This window comes from Tauraco erythrolophus, chromosome 7 (genome assembly GCF_009769465.1).
Source record: "Tauraco erythrolophus isolate bTauEry1 chromosome 7, bTauEry1.pri, whole genome shotgun sequence".
Classification (NCBI taxonomy): Eukaryota; Metazoa; Chordata; class Aves; order Musophagiformes; family Musophagidae; genus Tauraco; species Tauraco erythrolophus.
In genome coordinates this window covers 30898704-30922392 of record NC_141471.1, presented here as the reverse complement: position 1 = coordinate 30922392, position 23689 = coordinate 30898704, and the positions used below count along the sequence as shown (strand labels likewise).

General features: G+C 35.9%; 1 protein-coding gene across 1 annotated transcript in view; it reads left to right on the top strand.

Moving 5' to 3' along the window:
- The window catches only part of THSD7A (thrombospondin type 1 domain containing 7A), a 208175-nt gene that overhangs the window by 109493 nt on the left and 74993 nt on the right, over nt 1-23689 (top strand). Inside the window, exon 7 of the mRNA XM_086614618.1 lies at nt 2316-2519. Within this exon, the coding sequence (XP_086470744.1) occupies nt 2316-2519 (204 nt within the window). The remainder of the gene's footprint in view (nt 1-2315; nt 2520-23689) is intronic.

The window sequence follows — 23689 nt, the reverse complement described above, 5'->3', positions numbered from 1 at the left end:
ACTGGGCTCTCAAGGTCAATTTGGATTATTAAAGATCAATTTCCAGTTTTAAACCTTCCTCTCAAACTGAAAGGGATACAGTTTGTGTATGTGTTCAGATCACAATTCTGTCTCGAAAGGAGGACAGAAGTAGCCTGTGAGGTGCATAGTGTCCAAGCCACTCAAAGATTTACAGTTCAGTGATAGCTTAAGAATTCACCAGTAGACCATAAAGTGTGCTCAGGCAAAGAGATGAGACCATTTGCTGTTGATAAGTGATACTGTTTTACTGATGACATATGTACTGGTTTCAATTTTTACGTTTTACAGTTTATTCCTATGCAGAAAAGATTGTGGTAAGCTGACATCAAAACAGGAAAGCAAGAATACAGTGACAAGGACCTCATGTAAGAAGTCTGCAGGTTTCTGGCTGTACATGAGAAAAACTGGCCTAGTCATTGCTGCAATGTGAATATGTGACAAAAGTTGAGAAGATAGACTGGATTCCTTGACTGAAAACACTCATAAGAAAGGGCAGCCACATACGTCCACTTGAAGGAGCAACTGTAATTACCACATTATGTTAACTTCTCCTTCCTGGTATACCGTTAGCTACACTTCAGTCTGGGCAGCAAGAATGCAAGTTTTACAATGCTGCCTTATGGTGATGTGACCCAACCTTGAGCAGTTCAAGAAGGAAAAAGCAGTTCAGTGTGTAAGCCCATTGGATCGAGTCTTCTCTGAGTACAGTGGTCAAGTAACCTGTTATTTCTGTTGCTGTTCCATCACTGAAAGATTTGCTGCATTTTCAGGGGTGATGTTTAGCTTTGTGAGACTGATTTGGACACCTGCCTAATGGAAATGTATTGGGATGTACTTTATGCAAGTCTTTATTCCTGCACACATGAGCAAGGATCTTTTCTCAACTGCCAATGTTTTCCTCTTATCTGGAATTTCTTTTATTTTATTTTATTTTGCATTGACAGTTCTTCTGAGAGAATGATGTAAAAGTTGCACAGTTACTCCCAGTTTTAGCAGCAAGTTTCTCTACATATTTCAGGAATAGCCCTTTACTGTGGATCATTTGCCTCCTTTGTTGCAGTAGAGACTGGGGTTGTTTTTTTTTAAATTATGTCATCCTTTTGTGGCAGGCTTAGTAAACCATAATTTGGACATAATTTGGCTGACATCTTCAATTTAGAAAAAAACTACAACAATTAAAGATACATGGAAATGTAGTTTTGAAGTATTATTTATTATAATTTAAGTGAGGCATATCTTCAATCAAAAAATCATTTATTGCATTTATGTGTTAGAAAACTCTCTCCTGTTTAGTTTGTGTCCTGGTAGAAATTAAAGAGCTAGATGTAGTATTTTATTAAAAAATCTTTGTGTATTAATAACCTGCCTGAAGAGATAAAACGAAGGAGACTGTTAAGAGATGTGAAAAGAAACAAACCTTTGCCAAAGTTAAAATAATCTGATTTGATATATTGGGAACTATAGAAAATTATTACATGAGATTTGATATATTGGGAACTATAGAAAATTATTACATGAGAAACTGTTTCCTGCATCCATTCCGTTTGGTTGGCTTGTTCTGACTATAGATTTAGCCTGACTTTTTCGACATGCCATTCCGAAAGTGAAAGAGAGGTTTGTTCTTAGAGTCTGACATTGACCTGGCAGATAACACACTGTATGAATGCCCATCAGTTTCTTCAATCCAAAATGACCTTAGGTAGTCTTAAGGAAATTTGTAAATGTTTGCAAGTGAATATTGTTATGTTAATTACTGAAAATTTGGGTTTAATTCCGTGACTTGCCTTTTCTGGCAAGGTAGTCTTTTTTATCTTTTTTTCCCCAAAAGGGAGTGTTTCGAAGTTGATTTCACTTGATAATCTATCCCTGTTGGAAGATACCTGAGAAGAAAACAATATATTCGAGAAATAGTCCCAACAATCTAGTCAAGATTTGTTAGATGAGTTGGATCTGGCAAGAGTGATGCACAGCAAATGAATCCTGTCTCTCTCCTGGAGTACATTTGACTAAGATAAACAGGGGTTTAAGGCAAAGCTTACTTGAATAAGCTCAAAACTTGAGATGCTCTCATTAAGTTTTACCTTTCTTCCTTCTCTAATGAGTTCTTCTACCCAGTTATCTAAAATGCAGTGTTGCATTGAGTTTCTGTGGTATCTTTTACACAGAAGAGAAACAGGTAATTCAGAAACAAAAGAGAAATAGAAGTTCACTGAGGTGTAGATAGATAAAAAATTCTTTACTTTACATTTTAGAGTTTAATTATTCTGCCCTTTGTATTTTCATGGACATTTCAGGCTTTAAACTAAGGAAACGGCGCATCACTAATGAGCCTACAGGAGGAACAGGAAACTGCCCTCACCTGCTGGAAGCCATCCCGTGTGAAGAGCCCTCCTGCTATGACTGGAGAATTGTGGGGCTGGAGGAGTGTGTTCCCGACAATGAGAAGCCATGTGGCCCCGGTACGCAGGTTCCTGTTGTCGTCTGCGTCAACAGTGATGGTAAGATGCTTTTTCCCACAGTCCACACCAACTAGAGTGAGTGAAGATGCTAAAATGTAGTCCAAAAGGGTAGCACTTTTTGTTGTTCTCAACTTTTTCAGTCCGTAACACCAAGCTGTTTGGAATAGAGAGAAACGTCTGTTAGTGTTGGTTGGGTAGGATAGACGTTCAGTTGCTCTAGGATCAAGCTCCTTCCCCTACACACTGTAGGTTCCCGAAGAGACTTTGACAAAAGTAAATAGGAAACAGCTATGGCCTTTCAGTAGGTCAGACTCATGCCTGCAATGACTTGACTGAATTCCCTGATGTAATCCCACTAACAAATCTGATCCACTGAGTCCAAAACCAAATAAAGTGTGAGTAAAGAAAGACGCATTGCAGTTAAGTATAGCTGGAAGAAAAATAATGATGTGTTTATTAAAAAGCGTGGTTTGATGTGTGTTGTGCAGTGGGCTCGACAGTTCAGACTGTCTTGCTTCTTCAAAAGGTCAAAAAAAATACCATCATTATTCAGTTATGCTCTGTGAGAGAAAACAGATTTTGCATGACATAGTCATCAAAGCCAATTTTCAAAGCTGCTTACAAAATACTTTAATCTACGGAAGACTCATGAATTACTGTTGTGAGAATATTCCTTATTCATTAGTAATATTATAGTCTAGAGCAGCATGTGAGTTAAAATAATTGTACTGTCTACAGTGTAGTTATGGAAAGAGACTTCTAACTCCCTATAGAGGATTAAGTAAGGGTACACCTCTGATGAGTGTTTAACAGCTGCACAAATATTTTGTAATTAAATTGGCCCGAAGTAATAAGAACTGATTATAGAGAGATTTAAATCTTGAGCTTTAATGCTCAAGAATTTGGGTCGTAATTGAATTTTGAGGCTTAATTTGAAAATCTTAGAATTCGAGTGTAAGCTTTATTTTTCTGCATACACCTAAGAGAGCTGGTAACCATTTTACCACTCAGAAAGAGATTAGCCTAGAATTACAGTATTGAATCTACCACATTTTAGGTCCCTTTCTCAAAAAAATTCCCTTCACAGTGTAATAATTTTTTGGCAACAATACTGAAACTATTTGAAATATTGTTTGTATACATTTTCAGATGAGAAACTGCCTTTTCCTCATAAATGAAAGTTTTTCTTAAATAATTCTGAATTTTAATCTTTTTTTTAATAGCAAAAAAAATCTGTAAAAAAGAAAGTGGGTTTTGTTTTCTTTATTAGATTTTGAATAGTTTCTTACATTTGCTTTTAAGAAGTGGTATTTGCTCATATGTCTAACTTCTCATTAGCCTAATTTCTTACTAAATTACAGTGTAGACATTTATATTGACTATAATTTGTTGTAACCATAATACTTTTGTAGTATGCAATAGAGCTACTAAACTTTGAGTTATGTTTTATGTATATGGTATTTTCTGTAGTTCTGTTTCAAACTCATGGGATTTGCTCTCTGCACTGCGTGGGCTTTGGTTTTGGCCAAATTTGACTTGGAAGACTTGTGATTGACCTTATTGTTCCCAGTACTAATCTTTGTCTATCTGTCTTTCTGAATTATGTGGTGTTATATATTGCTGTAATTATATGGCATTATACATTGCCTGTATCAGCAATCAGTCCCAGAAGGAATGAGAAGTCAGGCTTTGGCCATCTGCCTGTCAGTCTTTAAGATTAAAGAGTTGTGGACACAGCTTCAAAGAAAGGAGAAAACAAATTGCAATTATGGTTTGTTTTGCAAAGATCCAATCACCCACAAAGATATGTGTTCAATATCTTTTGACAGAGTGCAAAAGCAATGGAGAGTAATGTAGTTGATTGCTCTTCCTTGAAATCACCTCCTTGTCTTAGTAAACATCTTCTGTGATCTTCATCAGTAATACCAACTGGCTTTTTCTTAGGTCTCTACTGCGAAAGATGAGCATGATATACTAAAAGCAAAGATGACCTCATTAGTCTCTCCCTCCAAGCTAACTCTGCTCAAGCATCTCCTTACTTTGCCTCCCACAGCACCAACCCACTGAAAATCCTGTAGGCAACTCGTAAATGCTACTCTAGACTCACACCGCCACCTCTTCTCAGGTAGCTCCCATCTAGTACTGTAGCCTCCTACCCTGGCATGTGTGTCCTTCATCAAACACTTCTTGTAGGCATCCAGCTTCTGCTCTGCAAAATCTAGGAGAGCAGCACCTTGCAATCAGGCAGGTTTTCCATCAAGCCCCACAGCTGCAAGGTAGTTTGCAGTAAAATAATGTTTGGAGACTGCTACTCTTCCTTTGTCTAAACGTCATGGCTTAAATTAATCATCATATGGAATTTGTGATATTCAGTGTTCTTTGAGCACTTCTTGGAGAAGACTACATTGACCGTCAGTTAAAGATTTGGGTTCAATTAACGGGATACATAATCTGTATGATAATCATGTGTTGCTATAATTTTGGTTTGAGTTCATATGAATTAATTAGCCAATCTTATATCAGTGCCTGAATAAAAGAGATTGGATCAAAGGGACTTCAGTATATTAAAACAAAATTGTATTTTCCTCTTGGCTTCTGCTTTATAAAATGAAAAAGGCTGGGGTCGTAATTTTCAGAATAAACATTGTACTGTAAATGTACTGCTTTAATGTAAGATAAACCCCACACTGATTAGTATCTTCTCTTTTTGTTGACTGTTGCATCATTATATATGTTTAAAGCATCATTAGTTGGGATAACATGGCTTGACCTGAGTGTTTTACTTTACAATTAGAATCAAGTAACAGTGTTTGTGAGATTGTTTTATGTAATTGGAATGAGCTTCTCTTCAATTTGGTGTAAAGATAAGAGTCATTACAGCCTTTGAGACAATAGCAAACAATAGATTATCCTCCTGTGTTGTTGCTGGAGGCCTGTGATTGTCATTCTCTTTCCACAGTGGATTGCAGTAATCAGAATTTTCATTCAGGCTGAAAAAAATATGACAGTCAGTACCCCAGGTTGTCATTGCAGAGGCTGTAATGAACTTTGATGTCTTTTATTATATAAACGGAACTTCAGCCTTTTACTGTGAAAAGAACCTTTTCAGAAGAAATATTCTTAGTCAGCCTTCCAGGAAATTTTACAAAGGAGCTCCTTTAGGTGAAAAATCCTCCTTTTTTTTTTTTGTGGAAACTCCAATATTGGACAGAAGCTGATCAGAATTCCTCCATTATATACATTATTTTAATAGGGATCTGTGGCTAATGTTCCATACTACAGATTAACTTTTGCTAATTATAGAATGAATTTAAAAATAAAATAAATTGTAATTAATCTACTTTTATATGTATATATAGCATATTTGCATTCACACACACACAGGTATGTACATTTTATCTATTATTATTAAGGTGTTTAATGCAGTTCAAAAGAATGATTTTACAACAGATGAATTTGCTCTATTTCTCTGTAACTGTATCAATCTATGAAGAATACCATTTCAAAAATATATCTATATTGCTTAAAGACTCAATCTATAGTAGGATAGCTGGCCAATTCTCCACTCCGTAACAAATATATTAGTGCTACTCGTATGTAAATAGGGCAAAATAATTTCTGACATAAAAATCTGCAAAATTAACTACTGCCTGAAAATGCCTACAAAATGCTGGTTCATTTATTATGCTCTTTTAGATTGTTACCTTTGTGTTGAACTCTGCAGCACAGGTACCAGCAGTGGCTGCAGTGTTAGTAGTGTGCTTCTGATCCTCAGACAGTGGGCTGAAATTACTTGCTCATTTTGTAGGAATGTGTAAATAATAAATTGGTTTACAGCCTTTATAATGTACTGGGCTTTATACCACTGCATGTGTTACTCTGGATAAAACAGATCTCACTTTTGAAGGGCAGATTTCTTCCGGACCCTGTTCAGGCTTACTAATTATTGGGTTACAGTTAGCTCCATGGGGGAAAGGGATGGAGTCATTGCCATCTCCTGCCTCACAGCTGTGAGACATGACTTGCCTTAGAAGAGGGAGCCATGGCAACAGCAAGGCTCTTCATGTATATGCAAATTCCTGCAACTCTTTGAAGTAGCAAAATTGTTCCTGTAGTTGTCTAGGCAGAGATGTGTGTTCACGTAGCTGAGTGCCACAAGTTCTCTTCTGGCACCTGGGCATTTGCAGGTGACGTGGGTCTGGTCTTCCTTAGACTGGGGCGCAAATTCAAACCACCAGTGACATCAGTACATCCTGATGTAACATGGGTGGGCTGTACCCTGTTTGCAATATTGGGGCAAAACAATGGTGTTGGTCAGATGTAAACATTTCAAACCAATTAGTTCAGTTACTTTGTATGGAATGGCTCAAACATCATACTGTGCAAAATGAAACTGTGTACATCTTTTATCTATGTTTAATCTCAGCTAGTGTGACTGACTGAAGACAACATACTTCAGCTATACAAAAGTCCTATAGGATTTAATTGCTTTACGGTTTTCCCCTAGACTTAGAAATATTTAATTCTAAAATATTTCTTGTATTCCTTTATTGAATTTTACTTTGCAGAAAGTTTATAGAATTTCTTAATGTAGTTTAGATTTTCTTCTATAGTTTCCTGGTCAACATCTGTTGTTTCTTAATTTTTACCTTGTGGCTTTATATCTTTATACGATAGACATCTAATTAAATATATAGAATAAACTTCAGGAAAAACTGAAGATTGGCTGGTGCAACAATTTTCACTTAAAATACATTATGGTTGATTTAAAAATTGGCTCTTTCTGTATGTTTATGGTTTGAATCAAATAAATACTAAATGAGTAGCTGCTGGTCTTCATTAATTTTCATAACGGGAAACAATAAGACCAACAACGGAAGCTTTATAGGTGTGCCCAGGTACAAAAATTCTACTTCTGCCCTTTCTGTTGTGTGGCTATATTCATTGGATGAAGAAACCATCAGACTGGTTGGATTTTTAAATGGCTATTTAAAAAGAAAATACCTACTTTGTGTCACTTTATGACTTAGTTCTTTAAAAAGATCGAAGAGCCAAATCTGAATTCAAATGACATTGACTTATTGAGCTAATCCTGTAAGAGAATCCAAGTCAAAATCTGGCCAATGCTCAGTAGTCAATTAGTAGAAAAATACAGTAGCTAGTGAAACTTTCTTTCAGCACATACTGCCTTACGCTTACAGGAACTTGGTTATATATGCATTAGTCATCATTTCCCAGTATTAATTTCCTAGCTAATGGCATTACAGAATTGATTTGAACTGTTCTTTTCTGCTTGACAGCTTTTTGGCTGACCATCTGAGCATTTAAATCAAATGTAAGATGCATACTTTGTTCTTCACTGTAAACACATAGGATACAAAATTTATAATATGGTGCTTTCTTTACTTTGATTTGTCTGGTTACATAAAAACTATTGAATATGTGTATTGGATGTCTGTTATAGTTAAGAATTTGTTACTGAGAGTAAAATGCAGTCAGTTTAAAGGACCTTAAAATTGATACTCTCAGGACATTATGTTTCAGAGCATTGGATTTTTAAGGTATTTCGTTTTAACATACGCTTTATTTAGTATAAAGGAATATAAGGAAAAATCAGAGTACGCTACTGCTTAAACATTTAAGTTTGCAGGAAGTTTGATAATTGATAATTCTTCTGTCAATAAAAGGTCACATTGAATATGTCAAACCAATTCCTTTTTGTCTCTCATCTTGACATTAGGAAAGTAGACATATCCCTATTAAGTTCCATATAAGAACAGATGCTTTCAGTGTTTGTATAACATGAAGTGATTTCCTTATCTGGAATGACTTAAGTGCATCACTTGCTTTGTCAATGTCTTTGATAGTTGGCCTGGAATGTGATGCAATGGTTTCAATTAGAGGGATAAGTAAGACAAAACCAGAGCTTCATCTGCATAGTGCAATAAAAAATAAAAGACCCTTAAAATAATCTGTGTTATTTTGCAGTTCTTGTAACTCCTGTGCACTGCACAAGCACCGTCTCCACTGAATACTGAAGAAAACTTCAAACTAAGAGTAAAACATAGTCACAATGATTACTCCAAATCAGACCAAACAACTGAGGATTCTAGTCTCTCCAGTGTTCCCAGTGATCTGTTCCAGATTTTGGGGTGCAAGTAGCTTTTGACAGGGTTTCAGCTATGTAGTCACATACCTGTTGCATCCGTAAAGGAATAGATTTATACCCGCAATTTGGTTAAAAGGAGGATGGAAGACAAGAGGGAGAAACTGGTACTAACCAAGCAATGAGGTTAAGAACTAGGGAAAGGTAGAATTTGACCCTAGTTTCTGCTGGAACGGTTTACTCGGAGCAAGTAAGGAACTCAAAGGAAGTTATAAAATGTCTCTACATGGCAGGGATTAGGAATGAATTTGGGGAAGGATTCAGTCTTGTGACTGTCAGAGAACTTGGCAGGGCCAGGAGAGAGGGACAGCGAGGTGGCAGACTGGGATTAGGTCTGGAGAAAAGAAGACTGGATGAGAAGCCAGAGAAGGGGAAGAGAGAAGGAAATTCATCACTTCTAGAGCTGGAGCACAGTGCATTACAGTCTGCTCCTGCTTTTTTTCCCATGAGATCACCTGGCAGAGCAGTAAGTGTCCTTGAGTCAGTGTAACACCCATGGCAGAACTACTGGTTTTCATTTGGCTTCTGTTTTAAACTAGAAAATTGGAAAGAAATATTATGTCAAAATTAAGTATTTTAGGTTGCAAATCCAAGCCCTCAAACATTAGGAAATTAAGGTTATTTGTCTGGACCTTAAGTGAATGTATCAGATGGAAGTCTTTAATTATTTAATTCTGCCTACATGACATTTTCCCTACAGAACCTGCTACTGATTTGCGAAATGATGTATCTCCTTTGGGGATTAAGTGGACATTTTGTAGTAATGAATGCTTTGTTTTTGAGACAACTAGCCTTAGTTGTCTCATTCTTCAGGGTTTGATTTTGCTCTGCTTTTGTTCAACATGAGCAAAATATAAATAATACTGACCTGTCACATCTTGAGTGTTCTGAAAATAAATGTATTAGTGGGCATCTGATAGCCATGACAGAAAGATCTTAGAAAAATTACCAATTCTGTTTTAATAACACTTTTAATTAATATGTGGTAAATAAAACATAAGCTCATGCCTTGAACAAAGAGAAAAAAACTAAAAATAACAAATAGCTACTCATTAAGGAGTTCCCAATCTGTGAACTGAAGGAGAAAGGGACCCAGTGGAAAAATAATAAGCTTGTGATTATGCAATTTAAAAAAACCTGCATTATACAAAGGCAACTTTAATTCTGGCATTTACTGCTGTTTGGTTTCTTGACATAATTTTGAGGGTAATTTATGGATTAGCTATGTAAATCTTGCCCTAGGAGTTATCAGTTGTTTGGTTTTAATTTTACTGATTTGAGACATCCTTTATTGGCACTGATATTATTTTATAAATCACAAATTGCTGCATTAGTGTTTTCCAGAGAAAAGATGTTAAGTAGAAACTACATCAAATCTCTTGTTCTGAATGACTCAGAATGGATTTTTAATTTTTATTATTATTATCTTATTATTTCCTTCTTTAGAGGAAAAAGAAGAACAGTGCTAGCTGGAAGCTTCTTAAATCTTGTTGGAGGCTTCTAGAAAACCAGTGATATCCTTCTAGTAGGGGAAGGTAACTTTATTTTCAGGGTACAGCTCATTTTTCTGGGTAGGTGCAAATCTGCAGTAAAACCTGTCAGATTTCTGTGACTTTAGGACATTAGCTTGTATAACTTAAGAAGTAGAAAAGTTGCAGATGTGTTCCTTCTACTTTTGGTTTTGTTTTGCGACAATGTTATTTTATTTGCTTAATTTAGCATAGGTTTATAAAATGTGGTGCTATTTATCTCTGGTTGCTTTCGTGAGAGTTCTTTGTCTGAATCCATATGCTGAGGCTGGGAGAAAGGAAAAGTCAAAGGGAGGGGTTAGTTTTAGCCTTCTAGAGAGGAATCAGTTATGAAAATGTTTCCAAAAGACAAGATTAATTCACAGTCTGAGATCCCTAAAGGCATGCTGTGCCTTCCACTTGTAATGATGAGAAGATACTCATTGCAAGACGGATAAAAGGATGTTCTCCAAAGACTGCATTTTATCTGCCAATAGTAGGACACGGATAGAAGCATCCGTGAAATTAATTATAAAACTGTTTCTCAGAAATGTGTAAACATGACAGTGGCAGTGATCTCTCTCACACCTCTTGGGTCCTGTGTTTTAACTGTGATTGAATTGAGCTGTCAGATTACATATGGGGTGACAACTCTTTACTAGCTGCAGCTGGATGAATAATGCAAAGAAAATGTTTGCAATCATTTTTCACTATATAAAATAATTTTTCTGGCTCTAAAAAACTCCTTTTGAGTTACAAGTATATTTGTGTGGCAAGAGGTATCACAGATGTTTATGAACATATAATGGTAAACTTGCTGCAAATTCACTTTATGGTAGTGAAATATTAGATAATTGACAAACTGAAAAATTCATTTAATGTTCTGTCAGCTGCATTCCATTAGTCATTCTCTTCAGCTGTGGGTTATGCTCTTGCGTTAGAGAGAGGAATAAGATTAAAATTGGTGGCCAAATTCTAGGAAAATACTTGATGATGAAACTGCAGTTCTGGAGTATTTATGAATTAATATATGCTGCAACTTTGTGAACTTCTGTGCTTAAATTAATAAAGTTTTCCTCCAAAATTCATATTTATACAGAAGATGAGAAGCCTGAAGTTCATGGATGTTATGGATATTTAGTGTTTCTTGAAAATCAGGCCATTTACAGTAGCTGTTTAAAATACGCGGATTAGTACCTCAGTGTAGGGAATTGTTGAAAAGATTTACTGTGGCGAGCCCTGTCATTCTGCTGATGATAGTGGAGCTGCCACATTGTTTTCACGCTACTTTTTTTGTAGTCTTGCCTATTATTTCCTTTCTATGCTTCTATTCCTAACTCATGTCCCTGAATGTTAATCTAATTCAGATCAGCACATCAGAATGATAATTTCTAATCGAACTTGTTTGAAATCTCTGACATTCCATTGCCCTTCCTGGACTTGTTCTCCACTTTATTTTTTGCTTATTGGAGGGGAGGGGAAAATGTATAGAATACTAGTTAGAATAAAATAGCTGTGAAACCTTTTTAAAGGCTACAACGCTCTACTTGTACATATCAGATGAGTTTAAAAATTTGGTGGGAATATCCAGTAGTGAAAAAATAGTAACATAATTTCCAGCAATTAATAAAACTTCTTGTTTTCTAAATTACAAAAAGGCATAGTGCATTGCTAAAATAGATACATGTTGCATTTTCAAATCTATATAGTTTAAATCCTGCTATTACCAATGTTCAAAATACACAACTTTATTTCTAAAGTCTGTGAAAGGATTTTTTTTACTATTAAACACTAAAGAGTTTCTGTAAAATTTCACAAACGGAAATATTTTTTTTCAAAGTTATACTTTTGTATATTTTTGTCACTATAAATAGTGGCTTGATTGGGAAGAGTTTATGAAAATGTGCAGTTGATCTAGAGATCAACTAATCTTTTTAAATTGAGTTAGTACTTTTGCCAGATGTTCTTAGAAACACACTGTAAATTTTCAAGTGATCTCATGCTACGGATTCGCATTGCGTCTACTTGTTTCCTTATAGCTCTGTCAGCATTTTCCCTTCTTTTCCCCATTCTGCTTAAAATGGCCTATTGGTCTGACATATTGATCACACTTGGTCCCATGACTAATATTGATTTTATTTGCAATGGGACCATAGCCTGTCATCAAACTTACTTTTTCTTTCATATCAAGATGACGTTTGATTGGCTTATTTGACACTAGAAGGCAACTGTGCTTGGTTATGATCAATACGGTTGTATTCTCTGTTCCTTATCGTTCTCAGTAAGACTACATTAGCAAATGAACCATGAAAATGCTTCAACTACCTGTCAGGCAGTAGGAAAATCTGAACTCCTGTTGTTAGGCAATGTGTAGGTACTCTGCTGGACTCTTTTATCAGGCATATTGGACTACTATTTTTGTGGTAAAAGTCTGCTATGGCATAAAGTTAAAGTATAACAGATTTTTGGCTAAAGGAGTATTATGTTTCAGTTTTTGTTTACTTTGTCTTGTCTGCGTGGAGACACTTAGGAAAGTTGATCCAAATTAACTGCAAAAATGATCTTAGTTAAACTGCATTAAACGTGTATGTGTATGTGAATCCTCTTATTCGGAATTAAGGTGACCTTAATTCTATTTGTTAAGAATTTTCTCTTCAATTCTGAATAAGGATAGCCATATGAAATGTTAATACACTTTGACTAATCTCCTTCAAAGTCCCATTTCAATTAATTTGGATTAATTCTTCAGTATTCCTTCAGTCTTTTTCAGTGATACATTATCACTAATAGTTCAGATGCAGCCTCTTTCATGCTTGTGGATGTTCAGTGGTATCAAAAGTAATAAAATTCAAAGAAGATATCATTTGCAAGAAGAGTTTTCTATTAGTCTTTGATGTGTAATACAAAATATGCATTCAGTAACTTATGGTGTTGTGTCAGAGATACAAATGCTGTGTTACCTTTTAAGCCATAGTTAGTGCTGTAAGGCACCCTCGGTGTGCCTCTGTGTGTGTAGTGAAGGAACTCACCTCATGTATATTTTTTAAAATTTGTTTATTTTAATTGGCACTCCACAGGTAGCCAAGTGGTTGCTGTGTGCTTGGGGGAACTGATACTGTGGCTGCCATTACCACTACCACTTAGAAAATTATGTAAATAAATACAGGGAGAAGTGGAAAACTTCTTTCCATACTTTTCTGGATTAAATTTATGTAGTTTAGTTTGTCAACCTGAGTAAATCTAGCAAAGAATAGTGAAAAATAAGAGAGGAGAGGTAAAGGAATAAGAAGCAGAGTTTGAAACTGGATACCACAAAATATCTTTCTTGTTAAGATGACAAAGAGGACAAAACATTTTCTTCCACTTTGCTCATCGAGTACAGAATTCAAGCATAAATAATTTTGCACTTTAATGGAAAAAAAGTAAGCCAGAAAGCTTTTTCCCAGCCAGATACCTCAGGTTACTGTATTTTTCTGAGTTAACATAGTTATGGAATATTATTTTTTCATACTGTTGTTTAATCTGGCCAGATGAAACATTTTACCTCAAAAAAAAAATATTTGGATAAAGAAATAGTATTCCTTTCACTGTTTTTATTTCCTTCCATCAAATTCAGACTGTATCTACATGACCGTAATCCTGATTGATGATTCTAATATAAATGGAGGTACATATGTTCTTCTATTACCAGACATGATAATAGGATTACTGGAAGCATTAATACCATATATGAAGGTATGAGTTCATTATTTTTAAACAGTTGCATCCAGAGAACATCCAGAGGTGTTTCACATCTGAAGCAACTTTAGCAGGAAATACGTATCTTTAAAATACGTTCTTAATTTTTGTTTCAGACTTGTCCCTTTATTGCTGTCATTATTTCGAAGTAAGGAGTGTTATTTTGGGTTTGAATATTCCAATAACTGTTTTGTATATGGTGCAAAGCCTTGTGTTTACCCGATGCATTAAGGAATACTGAACTGGATTTCTTAGCAGTGACTCACTGTCCTGGTGTTGACTGGGACACAGATAGGTTTTTTTAGCAGCTCTGTGGTTTGGATTTACTATGAAATTTGTTATGAGAAGAATGCTGATAGTGCACAGACGCTTATAGTTGGTGCTGAGACATCATGGACTTTTTAGCTTGCCGTGTTCTTACCAGTGTGCAGGAGCACAACAGGATAGAGGGGAGCACGGCCGGGACAAAGGGTCCACAACTCCCCTTTTGATTTGAATTTAGACTTAAGATTGAGGACTAAATAGGCCGATGGAGTATTCCATATCATGCAACATCACGCTTAGTATTTAAATGAGAGTGGACTGCTCTCTCTGTCTTTGGGCCTCTCACTCATCTGGGATTGGAGTGTCAAGAGTTATCTGTTTCAGGATCATTTGCTGGAATGGGACAGACGTTGATCACTGGGTAGTGAGAAATTACGTTGTACATCACTTGCTTGTATGTTTTATTATCATTGTGTATATATATTGATATATTATTATTGTTTTATCATTATTACTTTTAATTTTATATTACTGCTATTATTGTTCTTATCTCAACCCACGAGTCTCCTTCCCTTTTCCCCTTTAATCCTCTTCCCTATTCCGGGGGTTGGGGGAGGGTGAGCAAGACGCCGTGTGGTGTTTAGTTGCCGACCAGGCTAAACCACAACAGTCGTTTTTCTTGAGATTTGCATGATTGAAGCTTTGGGTAAGCTTAAGGACAAGGAAGAAGTTTTGGAACCAGAATTGCCTTACCTCTGTAGCAGAATGCCTTTCACATCTTTTAACTTTCCTATAAACCACTTGCAGAGGGTAACTTGCTTCTGCATTCTTTCTACATAGCTGCTAATACAATGTTTTGTGGAGAAGGTTAGCAAACACATGCTGCTTTTTAAGCTGTAGCTGAGATGTAGTAGTAGCATTTACTGGTTTAGTTACAGAGAAGGAGCAAAAGTGCTCATGTGCTATTGTTGGCGTTAGATTTCTGCATGCATATGTGAGTTCTTGAAGTCACTGTCTTCCCACTTTTCAAACTTTCTTTTCCCATAAGGTGAATACATGAGGAAAATTTCACATAGTCATCAACAAGAAGTTATTGCTTGTAAAATGTGGTGTTTCATCTCATTAAGGAATAGAAAATCTTAAAAAGGTCATGATTTATTTTTATTGTGTTGATAAGCTGATATCTTTGATTTGAGAAACACTGGATATAGAATCGTAGAATCATAGAATGGTTAGGGTTGGAAGGGACCTCAAAGATCATCTAGTTCCAACCCCCCTGCCATGGGCAGGGAAATCCTCCACTACACCAGGTTGCCCAAAGCCTCATCCAACCTGGTCTTGAACACCTCCAGGGATGGGGCATCCACAACTTCTCTGGGCAACCTGTTCCAGTACCTCACCACCCTCAATGTAAAGAATTTCTTTCTTATATCTAACCTAAATCTGCCCTCTTTCAGTTTAAATTCATTGTCCCTTGTCCTATCACTACACGCCCTTGTAAAAAGTCCCTCTCCAGCTTTCCTGTAGGCCCCCTTTAGGTACTGGAAAGCTGCTATAAGACCACCCCGGAGCCTTCTCTTCTCCAGGCTGAACAGCCCCAGCTCTCTCAGCCTGTCTTCGTAGGAGAGGTGCTCCAGCCCTCGGATCATCTTCGTGGCCCTCCTCTGGACTCGTTCCAGTAGCTGGAATATGGTGGGTTTCTAAGCATCAACTATTTCCTTTTGTATAATATTAGTTCCTGCCATTATCAGTCATCATTCCTTGCAAACGTTTGCTTAAAAAAAAAAAAAAAAAAAAAAAAAAAAAAAAAGGAAGCCAAAACCACATTTTAGTATTTAGGATTATATTTTAAAAGATGATCGTATCTTCTAGTATTTGCATAGTGAAAAGGGAGTAGTCAGTGGCCTTTTCTACATGTCACTAGTTTGTGTGAGCAGTCATGGTAAACATGTAAATAAGATGAAGGTATATGTGCTTGTGCTACCATGAGAATCATGATGGCTTTTTGATTAAATGGCCAAAGTATCATGTTTATCATTTTTCTTTTAGTAAGGAATAGACTGTAAGATACTAATTGAAATTCTACATTGAAATTGAAACCACAGTAAATTTTCACACACAAATCACCAAATCAAACAGTTTATAATCATACAATGTTTTCATGTTATTAAACTATTAGAGCAACTTTCATTTTTGCATAATGAACAGATGTGAGAAACTAGTGAATTTGTCTTCATTGAAATCAGTGCCATTTCTACTTAGGCTTCTTAGAAGAAAATGACTTCACGAATATTAGCCATCAACTAATTAAGACATACTTAATTAAATGCAAATGCTACTTAGCGAAAGCAATTGAGAGAAAGGCATGTGATTTGGGAATTAACAACTGATTTAACACTTGGCACTACCAGCTAGACACCTAAGCAATAGAAATGAATCCAGAAACTTCACTTGATAAGAATAGTACAAGGGAAAAATACAAAATCTTTTCACATTGCGTTTGTTGAAAAACTTCAGAGCCAATGAAATAGAATATATTGAGTATATAAATTGTAGGTTAATGTTGGTTTACGTTCAATAATTAGAGAGGTTTAAAATTATTCAAAATGTTAAAAATTTACCAACCTACCTCATGCAGAGGGATTTTTTGACAACTGATCATTCAGGAACTAGAACAGAAAATAATTACATAAAAGGTAACAGACTGTTTTCAAGCAGACTACCATTTTACTAACATTAAGGCTTACGTTGACAGCCTTTATCTTTGGAGGAAATGTGAATAAACACTGTCAAGATGTTACGAAGGCTGCTGGGATTAATAAAAAAGATAGTTTCCTAAAATGTCTATCATAGTATGTGTTAAACAAGTACTGAACTGATTCAAGAGAAAAATTTAGTCTCTTAGTCAGATACGGTTGCACGTGCTGCTTTTTTACTTTTCAAATACTGTTAAGAATGTTGGGCTAAACAACACGGTAAATGATGAATTGCGTGTAAATATTATTGTTTCCCCTTTCCATGGCTTATTTGATTAGATTTTCAGAGATTAACTTCTAAATTCTTCCTCTACTGAAAAATCTGGGTCAGCCTTTCGCAGTTGTGTATGCATTTTAATTAGAGACTTGCTATGAGAAAGACAACTTTCCTCAGAGAGTTCCTCTTGTATAAGAAAAAACCCACAACACAACAAAACCACAAAACAAAGAATTGCCAAAGAAAAATCAGTCATGGTATGAGACTGAATTTCCAATCAGCAGTTCTGATAAAGTTGAAGAAAGATGTGGAGGTTTGAGGAAGACAGATAGCAAGTCTCTGATCATGCAAAAAGGCAGAAGTTGAACCAAAGTATTATGGGCCTCCACTTTTTCCTATGCATAGTTCACAACGTGGTTCTCTACCTCCTCTAATCAGTATAAAAAGAAGAATTCACGCTACTGCTGCAGCACCGTGGTTTGGAAGAAAAAGTTAATTTGCTGTGACAGTTCATGCTAGGCAGGCAGGATTTTTCCTTTTGTGGTGAACTTTGAGGATTGGTAATTGCTTAGTGATTTGAAAGAAATGCAATAGTATTAGAAATGAAAATGATGTTAGTTTATCGTGGTGATTGATTACTATCTGCTTATTAGCAGATATAAGATGTCCAGGCATCTGAAAAATGTATGGGTTTGTGATAATTTTAATAGTTTTTCTGTAATGTGAAGAATTACTTATTTTGCATTAGACTAATCAGCCAATGTGTAGAAAAGGTTATTACTAATGAAGGTTTAGTACAAAACTTCGAAATTGGATAAGATTGTGTGTTTTCTCTTATTTCAGTGGTTTTCTTGAAGTTTGTTTTTTTTTTCTGTTTTCTTTAAAATAATGAGAATTAAACTCATTAATACTTCTTCTACACTATTACAGTATTGTGATGTTCTTGTAACTTTGAGATAATTACATTTTAGACTCATATTTTCTTGCTTGTTTTCTGCCTTGAGTTATAATAAAACCAGGCATTTAGGCACTTCAGAATTGTAAGAAAGTTTTTTTTTAAAAAAGCGTCAAACTATCTTTGTATAGCTACAGAAATAGCACAAAAATTGTAGAATTGTAGCATGTACAAACTTTTTAGTGGAGAAGCATATGCTTTACTAACTGTGGGTATGGAGAGTGTCCTAAGTTATTTCCGTATGAAAAACAGGACTGAGCATATACCACAGATCTGGTTTTACTGAGTTTTGAATATAGATAGGCATATTTTGTTCTCGATAAGCAGAGTCCAAACAACAACTTTGACTCCTCAGCCGGTCTGAGGAGGTCATTCAACAACTTTGAAGACTGATGAGGCAGTCAGCATAAAGACATGTATAAGTCCTTATGTGGAAGGAGTGCATATGGGAAAATGGATGGGAATTCAAGATAAAGAACAGTCTCGTTGGCCTTTGAGCCTTTGCAACCCATACAGGAGGCAGTGCAATACTTTTCTGTTGATCATTTTTCTACACAGGGGAGGAAGGAAACAGTAAATGGCAACCAGCACAGCTCATAGATTTTAACATTGTATGAACTAACTGCATTTTTTTTCCTGCAGCCTCCACGAGGGGTTATAGAAGGCAATTGAATAATAACAAGGCCTTCTTCACCCACAAACACCAAGTGCTATAAAGATTGAGCTCTGGGGTGCCTTATGAAGTATTTCAGGTTCCCAGCAGTTTTCCAATGGATGACGCATTGTGTGCATCCTTTGCAACTTTACTGTCAAGACAAGAAAACTGGCAAGAGAAACATCAACCGTGAAAGCAATGGAAAGCCAAGAAAGCCATCAGCTGAGAAAACTGATATAGTCGCATACACGTAACACAGTATATACGCTAGTATGTATAACCAGTACATCCAGATCATGTAGTGCTTTGAACTGTTAGTCTTTTCTGTCCTTTCGTGTTTTCACATTGTCATTTTAAATGTGCAGATTTAAAAACACTTGGATGATAAACTGTAGTTTTCTGTGTCCTGTTGTACTTAAAAGCAGATTATCATATGTGGCTGCTAGCAGCCACAAAAAGAAGATATTGGCATAACAGAGCATTTTTTTTCCTTAGAGTTGCAGATATACTAGCACATGTAAACACATTTGACTACAGCTAAACAGTACAGTGTCTGAAGTCTGCGGTTTTAGCATTTAGGCTCAGTTGCCTAATTAATGCCATTAATTCTTTTATGAACTTGAAAATATAACTGCATGATTTGTTTTACCACTCTGTGATATTCCTGTCCTTTACTGATTATCCACGCATTTTTAAAACAGAAAGTTCAATATTGGTGTTCAAAGCACTCTCCTGATTTGATCCCATTTATTGTGATTTTATTGTCAATTTTTTACTTAGTTGATATTTGGTTATAGTTCAGCCTTTCAGAGATTATATCGGGTTTCCAGGTACAGTTCATTGCCTTATTGTGTAGGACTCCAGCAGCATTTTTATTTTATGTTGATTTTTTTTCCCAGTTGTTCTTTATGCCTCATTGACTCTTGTAGTGATTTTACTGCTCATTTTAAGGCTTTAAAAAAATTTTGCCCCTTGTTAAGCACTTGCCTTTCCATTTACTACAGGTCAGAATTTGACAGCAATATTTTACTGTGCACTGAAGCATGCATCATATTAAAAGATGCAAGAGGCTTTCCATACCATGTCTCTCTAGTGATACTAGCTCTAAGAATACTTCCCATTGGAAAGGTCTTAAAGCATTTTACAAGAAACTTAAATATCAGACACATTTTACAGATGAGTAAACAAAAACACAAAGGAGTGACATGATTCAACTACATTAATCACAGAATGTAAGTCTTCGGCAGTCTAGCCCAACCTTTAGCATCTAGACCAAATTTTCATGAATACCATATCTCCTTTGTGAATGTAATGAACAAGAAAGGCGATATGAATATAGCCTGAAAGTTATGAAGAGTTAGCCAGCTCCTCCTGCGTGCTATTGACAAGCTGCTTGTCTTTAATCTGTAAAAAATTGCCTATTCAGTAGAGGGGTTGGGGGTTTTTGGTTGGTTGGTTTAGGGTTTTTTTGTTTATTTGTTTTAAAGCAATTAGATAGTTCAGTAGTTCACTAGTGGCTCTGATGTGTGCACACATACTAGCAGGTCTTCACACCAAGAAGGCCACAAGGAGATCTTAATGTAGTGACTCACTTTGCTGATTGTCTAGCTGGATCCAGCATAACAGTTCAAGGAAGAGATACGGATTTGAATGGCCGTCTCCTTGGTGGTCTTTAGTGATGGTACAAGTCTGTAAAAATCCCAGCAAAGCTTTCAGACATTTTAAATCCTTGAAAAACCTGTTTTGTCTCCTGCCATTTCTACATGCAGTCACTCCCTTCAGTGCACTTTGGATAATTTAGCCCAAAATGTGCATCTATTGCATAAGAGAGGAAAATCATTCAACTGCATAGGTGCTATTTCTGAACATGGATTATTGCTAGATTCCAGATTTTAATGAGCAAATCAACTGATAAATGGTGAAGAGTTTTCCTGACAGAAATGTCATATTCTGTTTTCATCTTTCCGGTTTTAACTTTTTATCATTCTGTTGCTTGGAGTGTAAATAATTCAGGGCAGGGACCTTTGACTCATGTTTTTGGAGTTCTGTTTTAGACTCTTGTGCAACATAAATTTATACCTCTAAAGTTTGAGTGAAATATTACACTACACATGGCAAACTTTTTCAGATGGGTCTTCTAAGTAGCTTTAGTCTTTACATTGAAATTGTTCCCAGTGTATGGTTGAGTGGTTCCTGGTAGTTGACTACGCTGTGCACTTTAAAGAGGAAGACAACAAAGGTCAAGTTGTTCATAAAATCATTTGTGAAATGTCAGAAACAGTGTAGTCTGAACGAAATATCTCCCTGAAGATAAGAAGTATCCATTCTGAAACATTCCTTCCAGCTGCATATCTATGCTGTTGAATTCATCAGATAAGAATTGGATAGTTGACAAAAACTAAATGCTGATATGGAAAATATTTCGAGAATATTTTCTCTGTCAATTAAAGAATAATAGAGGGCTTTGATTTTGGAAGAGTGTGAAGGCTTTTTTTTTTTGTTTGAAATATAAACTCAAACTGAAATTAATTCATCGTGACCCCAAATTTAGCTTGAGTTTCAAGTTAACACCACCTTAGATCGCAGGAGATAAATAAGCTCGATATAGTATTGTATGTTTACACAATGACATACTTTACTGTAATAGTAGTATTTCTTGCAAGGTGTGAAAGTGTCCCGGCAGTTTACCTCATTGAGTCTTACCTGGTGATGGAACAATTTGAGAGTAAGGTTCACTCCTTTTCTAGCTTTTTTTTTCTGTTCTTTGGAAAAGAACTTTGCAGTCTACTCCTCTGTCTTGTCAACCCAAACACGTGCCATTCTGATGAAGCAGGCAGGAAGAATCCCTCCTGCATTGATGTCAGGATGTGATGACCTGTGATACAAGAGAAGAAGCAATTGATGCAGAGATTGAGTCCAGTGAGGGAAGCAGAACTTGACGTGAGAGATCTATGAAGCCTTTGGCAGGGCTCAAATTTGTATTTTTCATATGGAACAATACAGCTATTGAGACTGACTTGATCTCAAAGGTCTTTGTAATTCAGATGATTATGACTACTTTAGGCTATTTTAAAAGCACGAACTGCAGAACTTCCCCTGGTTTGCAGAGCCAAGGAAGATTGATGTTTGCAGTTCTGTTGTGCCTAAAGATTCTGTATGAATAAAATATTTGACACTGGTTAAAGGGATATAATATTGGATGGATGGCCCTCATTTTTTCACCTTTTTATAAAGAATTTGGTCATTAATAATTCTGAGACTCACGATATGTAACTATTACTAAAGTACCTTCAATTTTCAGGCACTCAGTTTCTCAGAACTTCTTATTTGGGAAGTTTTAAGACTCTGTAACCCTTGAATGAGAAAAATGTAGTTTCTGTTTAGATTAGTGTTTGATTCATTTTATTATTACTCTATTAAGCAATTAAAGCCTAATCTGAGGCTTGGGTAAAGTGGTGTTTATAGATCTTTTGGCTTCATTTACAGCATTAACAGTGCTCACTGAATTAGCTTTTCAGAATCCAGGTGGTGGTGATGTCTTTATTATTAAATTTTAGACTATTTAATGATTATTTCTAACACATGTTTTGTTGTATTGAAGACTTGTGTTCATCGCAAATCTTGATGAGATGTAATTTTGTTGCCATTAGCTATTAAAACAATAAGGTTGACATGATAGATCATAGCAAGTGCAATGCTACAAACACTCCTGTTCAGTGCCATTGGGAGCACATAGGCTTCAATAATGTTTCAGTAGATTAGTAACAGTTCAACAGAAGGTTTTATGCCCTAGTACAGCAAGGATCACATACCACAAAAGGCATTCAGAAGCTTTTAAAATGTTTTACTTTTCAGCAAACTTAAAAAAAAAAAGTTTCATCTTTACAAATGAGACTGGCTCTTTCTGTGCCTTAATTGTACGTGATTAACAGGGCCTGAGAAGTCCAGTGTGCTCTTAGATGGAACTTTTTCACAGTTCTTTGTAATCAGCATTCTATATTGGGCTACTGTTCAGTTCTTAGTGCTTTTCATTGGAAGCACTTTCTGTAATTGGTTGATGTGACAACAAGGATATAACTCTAAAAGAGAGAATAAAAGAGAGAATGAGAATCCAAATCTCTCCCTTCTTAGTTAATTTTTTCCCCTCATCTGCTCCAAAGTGAAGATTTATGCCGAGGCTTTTGCTACTGTTAGTGAGACTTATTGACCTCTGAATATGTGGTCATTTGTTCATTCCTCATTTAATGGATATTAAGGGGTTTAATCAGGAAATCATATGTCACCTTACAAAACTAACCCCTTTGTGATTAGGATGCTGTTCAGACAGATCTCAGACACAGTGATCCCACGATTTCCTTACTGAAAGCAAAAGCAGCCCTACTACTTAAACACTAGCTAGCATGTCATTAAACAATTTATACCATACTGGATTTTTTTTTATTATAATGGAATGTGTACATTGGTGTGAGAGAATACACACGCATAGACCTTTTTATATTTCCATGACACAAACACTGATGTTTTACTGGCTTTGCTAACAAATTAAGATCTTTCTAACCAAATAAGACACTATGACTGCAGCTTACTGCAACTCTCCTCATATTTTGATGCATAGCTGCAGTTCATGATGAATTGCGGGTTATAAAACTGGCTGAGTTCTCCCACAGACATGGACGAAGACTAGATGATTAATGTACATGTGTTTCCAGTTCTTCATAGGTGTATTATATAGTCTGTTACTCACATTAGGATTTTCTGTGGAATCAAATATGTAATAACAAAATGAAAGCCTAAAGACCACCCACACTAGCATTCGCTTCAGCAGAATATCAAATTAAACTAAGGGTAAGCATGTTTTTCTAGAATCAAGGCAGAGGAAACAAGTAATTTTAATAAAAAATCTATTTACCTTGTTTATATAGAAGAACAGAATCTAATTTATTTGTGTGC